The following is a 15,293-nucleotide window of genomic DNA, read 5'->3' as shown; positions in this document are numbered from 1 at the left end:
GGACCGGCCGTAGCTGCTCACTCCGACCATCAGCTTGTTGGAGTCCGCCCCAGCTTTGGTCACCATGGACAGGGCATAAGTTGTCTCCGTCAGGTTCACGTGAGAGCGCAGGCAGTTGCCGTCCGCACAGCCATCATCGGCCGAAGTGTTTCCGTAATCCCACTGCCCGTGGAGATCATACGTCATGTACACGATGAAATCGACGATATCGTTGATATCCGCGACGGGAAAGCCGCGAAGATACCAGTACGAGGCGGGCATCGCAATTGACAGGGTCTTATCCGTGCCAATGGCCGAGCGGACTTCCTTCAAGAATGCCACATAGTTCGTGCCATCCTCGTCGCTGCCGGCGGGGATTCCCGGAATATCAGGCTCCCCAGGATACTCCCAGTCAAAGTCCACCCCGTCAATGTCATACTGAGACACAAAGTCCCCGATATTTTGTGCCAAGAGAGCGCGGTTCGTGGAGGTCACGCCCTCTCGGAAGATCGTGTACGTGTCGCTGGAGGTAGAGAAATCCCACCCTCCAAAAGAGACGACTTTCTTGACGTCCGTGAGGTTCAGGAACTGCTCAAACTGGTCGGTTTGATTAATGCTGATGGAATAGTCGGAGTTAATGGTCCCAAAGGCGAAGATAATGTGAGTATACTTGCTGGTGTCAATCATGCTGGCATCCATCGTGAGACAGCTGCGCTCGACGTTGAAGGCTTCGAAATAGCCAATTGCAAAGAACTCGTCGGGTGCTGTGGAATTATTGACAATATCAAGGCCACAGTTCGAGATGCATCCATTCGTGTCGGCTTCCGCAGTACCTGGAGCGCCTGTGGTGGACTCGGTGATAGTACAGAACTCCGGGGTGGTGCCACACTCGCCCCAGACATCACAACAAGCGTTGAGCGAGCAGGGATTCAGCGTCGCCCACTCGTCGTAGTCGGTGCCATTGGCCGTAGTACCAGGCACCTGGGGGCCGCAGGTGGCGCCCGTCACTGGGGCAGGGAAGGGGGGATCCCCGCTACTCAAACAGATGTTCTCTCCCGCCTGAAGGTCATCACACCCCAGCCATCCCCATGTGTGATTGTTGAACGAGTCGATATCATCGACGGTCAGGCTGTTTGATGCAGCAATCGTGGAACACGAGTCTCCCGACTCCACCAGGTACGTGTAACAGGTGCCATTACTGTATGGCTGGGGCGAATAGTCTGGTAGGTCTCCCGAGGAACAGCACACGTACTGGCCAACTGCCAGGGTGGAGCAAAGATCGGAAGCGGTGTTGTACTCGTAGAATTCCGTGGAGCTGATGCCGCATTCCGTCACCAAGCTTGTACAGGAATCTCCCGAAACCACCTGCACGGTAGAGCAGGTATCGTCGCGAGCAGTGAGCGTCCCGGAGCTGGAGGAGTTGGAGAGGAGCGGAGCAACAGTGGTCAGCGTGGCGGTCAGATTAGTGTTGGAGTTGGACTCAAACCCCGTGACACAGCCTGCCTCACTCCACGTCTTCACCAGTTGCTGCACCGCAGGAAGATCTCCGTCCAGATTGATGGCCAATCCAACCATATAGTTGGCAGTAGATCCACAGGACTGTAGAGCCATTTGGTTGAACGGCCCCTCGGAGGCAATAGAGGAACGCATCAACTCCGCTACGGTAGCAGCGGTGGTAGAAGGGTCATATCTGCCCCCAATATAGAGTCCAACTACAGCCTGCCCGGAGTACGCAAACATGAAGTTTCTGTCCGTGTCAGACTCCATGTACGCTTCCATATCAGTCAGAGCCCTCTGGAGCTGGTCGTCGGCCGAGTCGACGGCAGATCCCCAGGTACCCAATTCAAAGCTCACAGAGGACGCAGTCGAAGTAGCATTAACCGCAACTGCGGTCCTCTTAGCTACAGAAGAGGTAGAAGTATCTTCCTCTTCCGTGATGCAGGCGTAGATGGTTGAGTGAGTCTGGGAATAATTCAACGGGTTGTAAATTGCAAGGTCGAGCAGCATGGGCTGGCTGCAAGCAGCGACGCGACTGACTGAATGGTAGGGAACCTATTCAAAAGGATTGGTGCTCAAGGAGCAAGCCTCCGGACAAGAAGTGGTGCTTGCTGTAGCTGCGCCAGCAAGGGCGCCTGCTGCCAACCAGGCAGGCACATACATAGCGCTCGTGGAATATGAAAGAAGAAATAAAGAAAGGTGTTAGATTTGAATCAAGAGCATGGTGAGTTTGTAAAGAAAGTCTGGTAGAGGAAATGAATGAAAGATAAGAAAGAAAGAATGACTGAAGGTAGAGACAAATGAGTGACTGAAAGATGAACTGTTGTGATAGACCCCAATATTGGCAGAGCAGCGCCCTTTATATACACAGAACTCGCTCAGACGGTTCCTGGTCTGCTCTCGCGATATCGAACTATTGCAGCTTAGGGTATGCCTGTGCTGCAAGTGAATGATTTTACACTAAAATGCCTCGTCTACTGCGAACTATGTGGACACAAACAATATACACCTAAGCCCCCTTTGCCTTAGCATAGAATACACTTGAAAAACAGTGATCCGCCCACCAGGCGCAGGCTCATGGTATGCTGCTGACTCTGAGGTACAATGAGTAAGAGACAAGCATTTGATATTCGAAAGGTCCTTCTGTTCTGGCATAAATAATGAACGACGATACTGGAGCACCTGTGTGGTATACATGAGGCGACTTTCCTTTGGCCTGCATCTTCGAACCTACATATTGACAGAACTTTGGCCCGATACAAAGAGCTCCGATGATACTCCTAGGGTAGTATCTGCTCGATATCAAGACCGAAATCGGCATACGAAAATTGTCATTGTGGAGAAAGGGGAAGTGGAAAGAGGCAATTCGGAGCTTGCTGACCCATCTGATAGAAGTAAATTGGTAGACAGGATCAGGTACCGAGCAAAACAGAAGAGAAACCCAGCACAATGAATGGTACCCTATTCCTTAGTCAATGGGTCGGTGATATACTACTGAGTGGTTGTAGTTAGTAACTTAGGTAACTACTACCTTACTCAGTGTAAGCGAGCCCTACGGCTGTAAGTTAATACCTTAATCTTAGGTGAGATCCGAAGCTAACCCGACTGGGAACTTTCCTCCTAGATTAGATGATCTGCTGCTTGATTGCCTGATTCAGTTAGAGGCATACGTCAGCCTCAAGGTTCTATCCGGCTGTTCCGCTCTGGGATCGATCTTGCGAATCTTTGTTGCGGATCTTTGCAGGGTTCATGCACCACCATCGCAGGAATCAGGGGACTCAGGGACCAAACAGGGTCCTTGTTGCCTCACTCACGCTTGAACATCACGAGGTGGTGATGAGTATCCCTCTCGAAATATCGGATGCCTGGGCTCATCACCTCTACTTCCTCACGACCGTGAGACCCAAGGTTCACAGGCGCGGCCATGCTAAGCATCGCACAGCTTCTGGCCATAGAAATGATTTCCGATGCAATTCTGCTAGGGATTAGTCTCACTAGCTCGTCAGACCAGGATCGGTCTAAGAACAATTTCAATTCTATTAAGTAACTTTTTGTGGGACTACTGTCATTAATAGCTGGCGTCGGCGAAAGCTTATGGCGAAAATTTTGTCGTCGATCTGAGACATTCAGCAGGATCTCGCAGTCCGTTGAATTTAATGGAGACACTGGATAGCTTATATTGCGGTGTGTGAGACATTGGCGTAGCCATGCAGCGATGAGTTTGGAAGCAAGGGTCAAGGGTTGGAATCTTCAGACCCTTCTTCCGGTCCCTGAATCATAACAAAGGAGCCTCAGGGGTCAGAATCGACAAGATCTTCAGATTAGGTAACTGTAACGACTCTGCAATCTTGATTGGGCGTTGAGCGGGTGTCAACGGGGATATATAGGACCCGATATCGGCCCTGATTTCTGTTTCCGGACTGACCTTTGCGTGTAGATATTTTACTTGACCGCAGTGATAGGAACAATCCATTGACAATCCATCAATAACGGACAGCTCCATTGGACTACTTTAGGCCGATTCGTGACGAGGTAATGCTAAACAATTCGTTGAGAAGACGGACGTCTGGCAGACTAGTACAAATAGACATATGCCGGCCTAACCCTGCCTCTGGCTCTCGGGCGTGCTCCGAATCCAGTCAATTGAATACTTTACCCGACATATTTGACCAATTTCTCGTGACAGTATAATATAGGTCATAGATGTCATCTTCAGTCAATGAAATAAGTTATGATAGTTATGCTAAAACTAGAAGTCAACAGTACGGAGTCACCGAGCCCTTCTCGGGTAAATAGCCGAGACCAAGCACTAAACGGCAAGGCTTGGTTCATGGCTAAGCTACCACAGAAGTTCACGACCCCACTGGACCAAGCACTGTCTAGTCAAAGGACGAGAAATACCTTATAACTGACTCGAGGCCCAAACTGCCCAGGGTTCCTCCACAAGGGAGACACAATGCGCGTCTCTGTATCGGCTCAGGCTGTGATCTTCAGCCTCACCTTTCCCTCCCTCACCACCGCTGCCGATGATGCAAGCTACAATGCTTCCCTGCCCTTTCGACCCAACAACGTGACACTTCTTCACGATCCGTACTATTGGGTGGGCTCGTACTACAATGGGACTGCCGAGTTGGAATTGAGGCCCTATACGGGCTTAGCTGCGAACGACAGCGCCCAGTGCCCGTTGCTCGCCAATACTACGACCACCGTACAATATGACACGATCCTCGCCCTGACTGAGCCAAGCATATTTAACAATAGCAGCGACCCCGTGAACGCCTTCCTTATGCTTTGGGACCCTGGCTTTGACTTTTCTACAATCACTAGCTTTGGCTGGGAAATGGTTGATCTCCCCTCCTTACAATGGAGCTATGTTTCTTCCCAGTTCGTCGCTCTTTCCAACCCCAAGTGACTCTGTTACTCGCCCTTATGACGAAGATTTGAAACCACAGAGGGCTGACTAGAGGGGGAGGTAGACCTACGTATCGTTACTACGAGGACGGCGAAGATTGGTTCTATTGGGAACTGAACACAACTACTCAGAGCCCACCATATCGTCTCTCGAGCACCATTAACACATATGACGAGGGCTTGGGATCTCTCAGAGCCAACATGACCAACTGCACCACTACAGAGATAGTTCCCTGGTACATTGATCCAGGCCCCTGGGCCCAGGTCAATAACGGCATCTACGAGCCTGAGTGGCCGGCTATGACAGTTAGCCTGGAGTTCGACGGCGAGACGGCAAACTACACGATTCGCGGGTACTTTGAGAGTCATCGAACCTACGGCAAAGACGAGGATCGATTCTACGGGGACCCTGCCGAGGGGCAGTTCACGTTGCGCTTTGCAGGCGTCCTGGATGCCTACCATTCGGACATCCTGGCCAACGACACCGCCACCCCGACCTGGCTGCGGACTGTCGGGTTCAACAACAACTCGCTGAATATTGGGTACACGGGGGCTGCGGGAAGGACAATGCTCGCCGGGTCGTCGGCGGCAGCGGCCCTCGCCGCATTGGTCCTGACACAGGTGGTGCAGCTCCTCTTTTAATTGATCTCTTTTCTTTTTCTCCTTCCCATTGATGGCGCTCTAGAGCTAGATTCCTGAGCAGATCCGCGGAAAACCCCGTCCTCCAGCTGTATAACTCTATCTTACGATAATTTCCTGGGAGCTAGAGACCAGATAAACTATGCATGGCCTGCATCGGTGGGACAGAATATGACTAGCGAAGCTTTACACACAAAGATTGCGTAACACCAAGAGATGCTTAGGGCACACTACCCAGGTGCACCATACACAGGCAATGAAAGGATTACTGTGGCAGTCACCATTCTTGGCTAGAGGGGGAAACACTTTCTAGCCAAACTGGAAGGAGTCCGTATTGAAGCGCTGGGTGAAATCAACCCTCGTTAGGGCGCTCGACTAGTGGAAAATCCAGAATTTCCATTTCGCTTCAACCAATAGTCCAGCATTACTAGCTCCGAAGACTAGACCCGATGGAACAGATTACACTTCAGCCAGGGAGCTTTGTGCTTTGTACTTAGCATCGATTTGCCTGCGGACCGTGGGCCTCACCGTCCTGAGGAAGTAGAGGCGCTGAGCTCAGGAATCTAAGATCTCGCGGGCCAGGGTCATCAAGAATCCGTCGTATCTGGCCGGAGAGCAAGGGATGCAAGCGGAATGGCTCTTATACATAAGAGGGAATTGCCTGAGTACGGGACTTGATATACCAGTACCGGAGTCCTATGCTGCAAGGTAGATGGTTATAATTGTACTAACCGCAATGACCGCGAAACCCAAGGCACCGCTGGCGCGGCCTTTGACTCTTATAATAGTATAACAGTTAGATATTGTAAGAATACAGCTATAAAAAAGAATTAAACAGTCTTAGATTATAATAGTCAAATTAGTAGTATATATAGATTAGATATAATACTCAAAATACTAAAATATTAGATACACTTAACAAGGAGTATTGAGTATAGCTGTTATTAGCTACTGGCTAACTATTTTAGTGTTACATGAAGTAAAATATTCATCTAGACATAGTCTATTATTCTTACTATTAATCAAAACAGGGAGGCTGCTCTTCTATTAAGCTGTACTAGAGGGAGTTAATATACTTTTATAGCTCTTAAAACTAGAACAGTAGCACGACTGTGATAAGATTCCTATTTCCAAGGCTATATAAATGTGACAAAATTAGTTAATACTTCTGCTGCTGAAGTCTGTTTGGAAAGGCTGTATATAATTTATTGCAAACAACCTACCAGTAAGAATTCTAGGGGCGAGGCTGCAGTTGGACTGTGTTTAGTTTAATTTTTTCACTAAGGTGTTGTCTAGAGAGTGATTGTTGTTCAGCTTTCATTCTCTAATAGCTCCGGGACTATCCGATGAAGCTGATCACCTAGAGATATGATCCATAAAGCCTAGATATTCTTCCAGCTTCCAGACTATCTACTGATCTTTCAAGCTGTGTTCAGGTTCTAGAGCTGCTTGGAGCTTGATACCAATGAGAACCTATATAAACTGTACAAAACGATATGCACCGCTTCCTGGATTGGCGAAGAATTGAAAGTAACATGTGCTTTGCCTGTATTGTTTATAAATAGGCTTTTTAAAACTTCGACCAGATAATCCTAGCTGTACTTGTTGACCCAACCCCTGGTTTTTATACTGCAAATCCCCGGGGGCGAATTGCTCAAACTCCTCGGCTAACTCTGCTGGGGTGTAGCTACTGAATGATTACAGGTCTCTGCGCTGGCTGAGCTCTGCCATGATCTCCAGAAGCGGTGGATGCAGGTTAATGCGAAGAGTTTATAACCGTTAATTTATAATTCAGATAATAGAATAATTATTACGTACAGCTTATTGATATGTAGATCTGTCTTGGGTCTCTTGTCTATAAGCTCGCTCCATAAATGGCCCAACGCATAGCGGAGTGATGTAAGGGGACCCAAGTGGAATGGGAGTATATGTGTTTGGTAGGCAACTTGCCCGTTAAGAGCAAAGCTGAGCAAGCAGCGGCGCCTGTGCTCACAGCTTTGATCATCGATCGCAACATCTAAAAGGTGGATACTAAAAACCCTTTTTATACAGATATTGTATTTATAGAGATACTGTATACCTACAAATTCTAAGGTATAATTATCGTACATTGTTTTGACTTTTTATACTAGGATTGTTTAGTTTGCATGTATTGGTAATGCACAGTGTGTCAATAACAATTGCCTAAGGCAGAAGTACAAGTTACCTCAGTGGGGCCAGAGCACTTACTCACTAGCCTCTGTGCTTGCATGATATCCATCTAGATCTTGGCCGTCCTCTACTCTACTCAACTCCGAGGCATAGTCTTAACCGACCATTGTCAGTTCTTTTCTTCTTTCTTCTGGTTGGTGTTCCCTAGGGAAAGTGTTCCGCGTCGAGTGTAGGGCACAGCGAAACGGACAGCTGAAGACGATCATTCTCTGATGATATGTATCGAACGAACCCTACCACACTGAGTGTCGAGGGAAAGAAGTCAATCCAATCTCATAATCCCCTGCCTACAAGAAAAATCAAATTACGTCTTCTAAGTTCCTGCACAAGAAGCTTTACGCTGACGAGATCCGACAATAGAAAGAATACAAGGAACCCAAGGAGTTTCCGTGACGAGCTCGATCTCAATGCCGATGACCATGGTGGTGGTGACGGTGGTTGTCGAGGTGCTTTCTCTACGCGATTGTTTAGTATCCAAAGTGTCAGACTGAATTTTATCCTTTCGAGAGTGTAAACAACAGTCGCACCAGAAAAGAGAAGAAAAAAGCAAGTAAAGCAAGGGAGAAATCACACTTACACTCAAAGCATTACCAGTGCTGCTACCACTCGCCACTGAGAGCGCCGGCGGCGTGGGAACACCGATATCAGAGCTCGTAGGCGACCCAACCACCACGACCACGGCTGAACTGGCAGTAGTAGAAGCAGCCGTCGCCGACGGCCGGCGACGACCACCACTACTGCAGACACCATACATGAAATGCTGGGACGGGAACGTGGAGAGGGCGGTCTTCTTGTAGAGCTGGCAGTCGCCGCCTCGCGCGCTGTACAGCCACGCGTGGCACTCCGCCAGGCCATCGCAGTAGCCAGCGCAGGCCGACCCGTTGTCGTACCGAGTGGCCAGCGCGAACGGGGCGCCGCTGAACACCGCCATCGTGTTCGCGGAGACCTGGTCCAGGCAGCTGTTGCCTGAGACACGGCCGACTGCCTCGCTGAGGAGGACAAGGGAGAAGAATGATGCAAACCTCATTGTGGGACCTGCTGTGATAGGAAGAGAAAAAAACAAAAAAAAAAAAAACTTATGGCGGCGAAGCGAAACTTGGCTGAACTTTGGGAAAGAGGGGACGAATATGGATCTCTCCCAGGGCGAGTGGGTGAAGCTCTGGCAGCGAGATTGATTGATAGATATAATAATGACAGTCAAGAGTAGAATAGGTAGGGAATTGTCCGACGTGGTAGAAGAGTTTTCGCATTTCGCAGTCAAAACCGGGGCATCGGGTCTGCTGAATCTGTCACGGTGACCTCTGTTCCTCATCTCACACCCTTTTGCATACTTGCGCAAGGTTAAATTGATTATCCATTCATGTCTCGGAGATGCACATTGCCATGTATCAATGAATACAAGCCTTTTTTTGTTTTTTTTTTTCTCTCGACTTTGGCACCGGGCTGAAGGTCTCATTTCGGGACTACGGCGAAAGGGTTCATAGCACGGCTTCTCCATCATTCGGCAGCCCCTTCCGCTGGGATCACCTCCGGGAAAGGATTAAGCCAGCTGAATAGACAAATGACCAATACAATGGATATTGGCGTGAAAACTATCGGAAGCATGGAGCGGTTTCGTGGCTGTCGCTACTCCATCACCTATGGTTAATTTGTGGGTGGGGGTCCACCACCGTTGAAATGGGACTACTAGCTTTTCAATAGTTCCTATGCGTCGGTCCGGTAGCGAGATAAGGAAAATTTTATCTACTAGTCATAACCTTCGAATCAGATCTCAAGGTCTTGTATGTTCTCCGGGCCGGAGCGGAGGTTTAGAGGAATAAGGGATTTTAAGGGACCGGCCGATCCGGCCGGATTGCGGAGGCGATAAACTATCCTCTGGATACGAAGTTCGAAGAGTACTCATAGTGGCTTTCGCAATGGAGCCGTTAGTTTCCGAAGATAAATAAGTAGTCACAGACCTCAGGGCTAGCGTCCCCGGTAGCCAAGAACGGACAAGACCCTGTCAGAAAGGCTTGTGAACAGTGAACACGCACCGAACACCCCACCCCCACCGGCCCCACTGTCCTCGGCGTTCGTCTTTGCATGTTTAGTGCGTGAAAGAGCCTAAAATTTCAACACTTCAAGTGCCTGAGGAGCAATTCCTCCTCTCTCTACCCCTTTTATGGAGCTCCAGTCCAGTTTCGGGCACTCTGAAGCAATGTACCATGGGTTGGTGCGAAGCAATATTGGTCGATAATTACATATTTGAAATCAAGGCGCTAGCAGATTGAAAGTTCTTTGTTTTATTTCTGGGAAAGCACGACAAAACTACCCCTTATCATATCCCCGGATTTGACCGTAATACTATCTAACAGCTAGTAGTTGAAATAGTCGTAGTATTTGCCGTTTTCGCAGAGGGGCCATTTGTGTCTCAGGGCCCGATCCGGAGGGAAGGGCACGCTGGCCCCGCGTTCGATCACGGACAGAGACACCCCCAGCGTCCCGAATTCCTCCTGCAACCCACGTAGTCGGCCTTCCCAAGCAAGGTCCGGCTCAGGGGCCTTCTCCTCCCTCGATCGCGCCGGCAGTCCTCGGATGTGGCTCTCGTGGTGGACAAATTGACAAAAGAGGCGTTGCAGGGCTGGCAGCCCCCGCTCCTCCCGGCGATACTGGAGTAGGCCTTCGAGCTCGTTCCCCAGCGCCCACGCGCCCTGCGTTACGCAATCTTCGATGTACAGATTCTGCAACGAGCGCGGCAATAGTGTTCGAAGGGGTTGCGCGGGTTCCAGTGCGCGGCTCCCGTGGAAGGGGAGCAGGTTGCTCCATCGCATATGCACCGTGTGCAGATTCGGAAAAACAGAAAGATCGCCGAAGAAGGTGGGCCGGGGACTCTCCGCGTCCTGCGTGAAATCGCGTCCCCGGCCAGCAAAGGCCACGTGCAGATGACGCAGGGAGGATCGAGACTTTTGGAGCGGACGATAGAGCTGCGAGACATCCACCCAGCTGCGCCAATGCCATGGCTGATCCATCTCCACGGCGAACGACTCAAGGTTTGGACACCATTCGAGGAATTGGGGTAGGTTGGACAGGGCATCGTGCGGCCCTTCCAGGTCGATGTGCGTGAGTGAGGAGGAGCTTGGCACCAGATCTCTGAGAAGTTTACGGGGCAGTGAACTGTTGCATGGATTGCGGACGTAGAGTGTGCGGACAGACGGGATGCGTAGGTAGGGAAGCATTCGCTTTAGGGGCACGGCCTCGATAGCCCCTTCCCCCTCCCATGCCGGTCCATCGCGGAGGGAGACCTGGGAGAGGCGCGTGAGGATCCCAAGCTCGGGGTTTCTCGCCCAGTGGATTACCCGGTCGAAGTGTGTGGTGTACCCCTGCGTCTGTGGGATAGTTTCGAAATTGAATTGCATGCGTTCCTCCGGCAGTCGAATGGCTAATCTCTCGAGGTTTCGGACCTGGACTAACAGCAGTGCCAGCCAGGCATCTTCGTAGTTCCAGGGCTCATGGTACATGTCTTGTCGTTCTCGATCAGGGCGGAGATCTCTTCTCCAGGCGCGGTATTTGCGTCGATGCTTGCGTTTCGCATCGCCGTATGGCAGCATCAAAGCGCGAAATTTCTCCTCCGGCACGGCCGGGAGTGGAGCACAAGACCTCCATTTCTCACAATGACTTGGGTACAAAGTCAAGGAGCGGACCAAGGGTGCGAGACGTGGATTTTCGATCATCGCCTGGGAAAACCGGCGCACGGGGTTTTTGTGACTCCCATCCACGAGTCTGTACCCATCGTCCCAGTAAGCATTGAGAGGAAGGACAACTCGTTCATAGAGAGAGGAGATAAAGAGTTCGCTGTAGTCCTTTGATACCAGGACCAACTGCGAAAGATCTCGGGTGTCGAGGAAAGAGACCACCTGGAGAATCATCTCTCCGGGGAGTAGGACGAGCATTATGTCAAGATACTTGTCTAGAAGGTCGTAGGACAAGGACGAACGCACTTGCAAGTCGCCGATGCTAGGTGTTGAGTAACACTTGGTAGTCCACCTACAAGTATTATGAATTTAAGTATCAAATGGATGTGCCAGTCTAGGAGAAAGTCCCTGTTCAAAGGGAAAGCAGGCACGAGAAGGTGGGGCTTGGGGGCCGTGGCTCGGCTAAAACTCTTAGTGTATGAAAACTGTGAATAGGGGCAGACAAGTGAATATTCGCGGAATTGTTTCGGAAGGCAAGGAAGACTCTAATTGTATATTACTACAGTTGCTTCTCGAATACCGAGAGTCACAAACATGTTGGATGATGGATGTGTGTTGAGCTCTGTTTTCGTGCCGCAAAAGTCCCAGGTATGATGTATCAAATCATAAACCACCCCCAAAGCCACCAAAGTAAAAGGAAAAGCCATGGCCGTGTTTGCCCCCCCTAGATGGAACACCCTTTCCCCAAACCTCCTATGCTAGCTAATCTGGGCCCGACAGCTAGGAACCGCATTGAGGACATTTCGATATGTTGCAAAGGAGCGCAGGATGTTCTGGTGGTGGCCGTACAACTTGTTTTTCCCGCCATTTCCCCAGTCCTTGTACCGATTCTGGAGGGCTGTCACCTTTGAGTTGCTTCGTGAGGCTTGAACCTCGGCTGTTTTGACCCAGTCAATGACCTCTGTGTGGAAGGCTGGGGCGATGGGAACTTCCTGGGTCTCTGCGAGCAAGCGTGCTCGTGGGGGTACTGTCCGATCACCGCCTGCGTGTGTTCGCAGCTTGGACCGGCGCCCACGGTGCCAGAGGACACGGGCGTTCAGGGCTACCCGATCACCGGCGAAGATGCCAGTTACAGCGGACTGTGCTCCTTCGATTGCAACCACGGCTACTGCCCGAGCACGGCGTGCGGAACCGTGGAGGTGGCCCTCACCATCCCCACAGTCTCGGACTTCGCGCCCCCGGCCTGCACCGCCGGCGAGGGCAGTGGCGACTTTGTCAATCTGTGCGGCTTTGGCTGTGCCCACGGCTTCTGCCCGATCCACGCCTGCAACTGCACCGCCACGGGCGCGTTGGACCTGTTCGCGGTGGTCAACGCCAGCGTCACCGCCCATCTGACCTCCGGACTGGACGACTACGGGCTGTGTGATTTTGCGTGTGAGCGAGACAGATGCTACGACGAGTGCGAGCTGGGGGACGCCTGGTCGGCGGAGGACCAGCTCTCCTGCATCGACGACGACCCGAGGAGCTGGTGCGAGGTCCAGTCGCCGTGCGACTACAACCTCACCATCTCCACGATGGCCGACCTCAACCTCCAGTCAGCCGAGATAGCGGACGAATGCATCCCGTTCTACATGCTCGATGTGCTCGACAACATGATCGACGTGGTGGTGGCCAACTACACCGACATCCTGGCCCACAACGACTACAACGAGACCCTGAAGTACTACAAGCGGTACGTGGAGAACAACATCACGAGCTCCCTGGCCAGCGCGATGGAATGGGACCCGGCGGGGCCGGGCCTGGCGTACTTCGACTGCATCATCGAGGTCGAGGGCAAGAACGGGACGGCGGCGCCGTGCCCCAACATGGCGGCCACGGACGGGCACGCGTCGTACAACGTCTACTTTGAGGCGCGCAACACCACCGCGTTCGAGCGGTGGCTGCTGGCGGACTACGGCATCCAGCCGAGCTGGGTGCGGTACGACGGCCGCCACGCCGACTACAACATCTGCGTGGGCCACCTGAACCCGGACTGCGTGGCGTGGACGGACAACCTCTACGGGCTGCCGCGGAAGGCGGCGCAGGTGAACATCACGGACCCGCGCACCGTCGTGGCGCAGGCCCTGCCCCACCTGGACGGCCTGCGCGAGAACATCCTGGCCGCGCAGCTGCAGACGCTCGTCGGCGCCTGGCCCGGCTTCAGCGACGACATCGTGCAGAGTGTCTCGCTGGCCGTCGTGCTGCTCCTCCAGGCCGTCAGCTCCATGCAGGAGGTCGTCACCGTCGGCAAGGAGGAGAAGGCCTGGGAGCACCGCGAGATGATCGAGGAGATCCTCGGCGCCATCTTCCTGGTCGTCCCCTTCCTGGGCGAGCTCGACGCCATCAGCGACGCCCTGGCCGACGTCGCGGAGATCGTCGCCGTCGTCGGCGACGCCGCCATCGTCGCCGACAGCATCTACGAGATCGTCGACGACCCCGACAACAGCGTCATGACCATCCTGAATACCCTCCTGCTGGTTGGGCAGCGCTCCGCCGACGAATACGCGTCCATGGCGGCCGCGCGGCGCGATATCTCCGACGAGACCATCGAGGCCTTTGGCCCGGTCTTTCAGGAAAAGAACATCCAGGTCGAGAATATGGTCAAGGACTGTGTGGCGGCATAAAATCAGAAAGCAAGAAAGATAGAAAACCAGGTCCGTGGCTCAATTGCGGTGCCGGAAGTATCAGATTGGAGGCCGCTCACGATAATACCTGGATTAAACAACAGAAACAAAAATTGAAAGAAAAGAAAACCCCCTTCGAGAAACAATAGGTGCTGCTGGGATAGTTACTAAATCTTCCCTGAAGACCTTGGACCCTCTCTATTCGCGTAAAAATTTGAAAAACCAAGGGAGAAATGATTGATCACTTGGCGCGCCAGGAATGTGGAAATATGCGGCAGAGCCTCCAAGGTGGTCGCCTCCCTCCCTCTTGCCGTCATACAATTTTTCAGCCCTCTCGATTCCTGACAGACCGCGGGTTCCATGGTTCGATGAGCTCGGATGGCGCTTTGCCTGGAGTACGTATCTGCTTGACTATTGGCATTGAGGCCGGTAAGCGTCTGTGTGGGGGTGAACGGGTTTAAATGGGAGGAATGGGAGGCGGGGGATGAGGATCAAATTTGTTTGAGACAAAGGGAGCTGGTAGAAAGTACCAAGCAAGTAAGTCAAAAACACAACTCAGGTGGTTTGGTTTGATGATATAGCCTCATTATCTACCTCAGTACTATACTACTACTACTACTACTACTACTACTACTACTACTACTACTACTACTACTACTACTACTACTACTACTACTACTGGGCGGCAATTGCAGTGAGTGCTAGATATACGCGGCCGTAGCCCTATATTACTTTAACGGGGCCGTCCGGAGCTGAGTGCCTGAATAGGAAATCTACTCCTAGCTTGAATCGATCTGCAGATCAATTTTTTGTCTCGCAATCAATGCCTAGGCGTGTGTCCGCTTCTCTCTCTCCCTCCCCTCTTCTCTTTCACTCTCCGGCTGTTCCGCATTGGATCCGAAAATCTTGCAAAATGAACTCGGGGCTTGGAAAGGGGTTCATGCACGACCATCGGCGAGGTCAGGGACTCAGCTTCCAGGGACCAGATTGAGTTCCGAGTCCTTGTTCTTCTACGTACCAGTCTCAATTCTTGTACAACCAAAGTTCTATACGGATTTCCTTGCTTGCATCAATCCACATCAACGGCACTCGCGGGATCCTGCTTGCTGTTCTTCTTCGCCAAGTGTCACTTCACAAGCATACAAGCGGTAAGCTATACAAATCGGAAGGCTCAAAATCTTTTTTTTTCTCTTGATCACCTCCCTGATACACCCCAAAAGCC

General features: G+C 51.6%; 5 protein-coding genes across 5 annotated transcripts; 2 read left to right on the top strand and 3 right to left on the bottom strand.

Moving 5' to 3' along the window:
• Positions 1–6: 6 nt before the first annotated feature.
• On the bottom strand, positions 7–2,016 carry BO86DRAFT_278468 (glycoside hydrolase; the record flags this gene model as incomplete). The annotated part of the gene is made up of 1 exon (XM_025667295.1): positions 7–2,016. A coding segment is annotated over one exon (2,010 nt), but the record flags the coding sequence as incomplete, so codon positions are not given.
• Positions 2,017–4,432: 2,416 nt separating this feature from the next.
• BO86DRAFT_431662 (uncharacterized protein) lies at positions 4,433–5,529 on the top strand (the record flags this gene model as incomplete). Its single annotated transcript, XM_025675769.1, has 2 exons — positions 4,433–4,860; positions 4,953–5,529. The coding sequence occupies 2 exons, from the start codon at positions 4,433–4,435 to the stop codon at positions 5,527–5,529; spliced, it is 1,005 nt and encodes a 334-aa protein (XP_025527016.1).
• Positions 5,530–8,141: 2,612 nt separating this feature from the next.
• On the bottom strand, positions 8,142–8,764 carry BO86DRAFT_400327 (uncharacterized protein; the record flags this gene model as incomplete). The annotated part of the gene is made up of 2 exons (XM_025673701.1): positions 8,142–8,192; positions 8,315–8,764. The coding sequence occupies 2 exons, from the start codon at positions 8,762–8,764 to the stop codon at positions 8,142–8,144; spliced, it is 501 nt and encodes a 166-aa protein (XP_025527015.1).
• Positions 8,765–10,091: 1,327 nt separating this feature from the next.
• On the bottom strand, positions 10,092–11,758 carry BO86DRAFT_431659 (uncharacterized protein; the record flags this gene model as incomplete). The annotated part of the gene is made up of 1 exon (XM_025675768.1): positions 10,092–11,758. The coding sequence occupies exon 1, from the start codon at positions 11,664–11,666 to the stop codon at positions 10,092–10,094; it is 1,575 nt and encodes a 524-aa protein (XP_025527014.1). The 5' UTR covers positions 11,667–11,758.
• Positions 11,759–12,361: 603 nt separating this feature from the next.
• Positions 12,362–14,071, top strand: BO86DRAFT_314637 (uncharacterized protein; the record flags this gene model as incomplete). Its single annotated transcript, XM_025668053.1, has 1 exon — positions 12,362–14,071. A coding segment is annotated over one exon (1,710 nt), but the record flags the coding sequence as incomplete, so codon positions are not given.
• Between the last annotated feature and the right edge of the window lie 1,222 nt (positions 14,072–15,293).

The sequence above is a fragment of the Aspergillus japonicus genome, assembly GCF_003184785.1.
Source record: "Aspergillus japonicus CBS 114.51 unplaced genomic scaffold BO86scaffold_29, whole genome shotgun sequence".
NCBI lineage: Eukaryota > Fungi > Ascomycota > Eurotiomycetes > Eurotiales > Aspergillaceae > Aspergillus > Aspergillus japonicus.
Note: the sequence above shows the minus strand (reverse complement) of the source record. Positions and strands in the feature narration are given on the sequence as shown.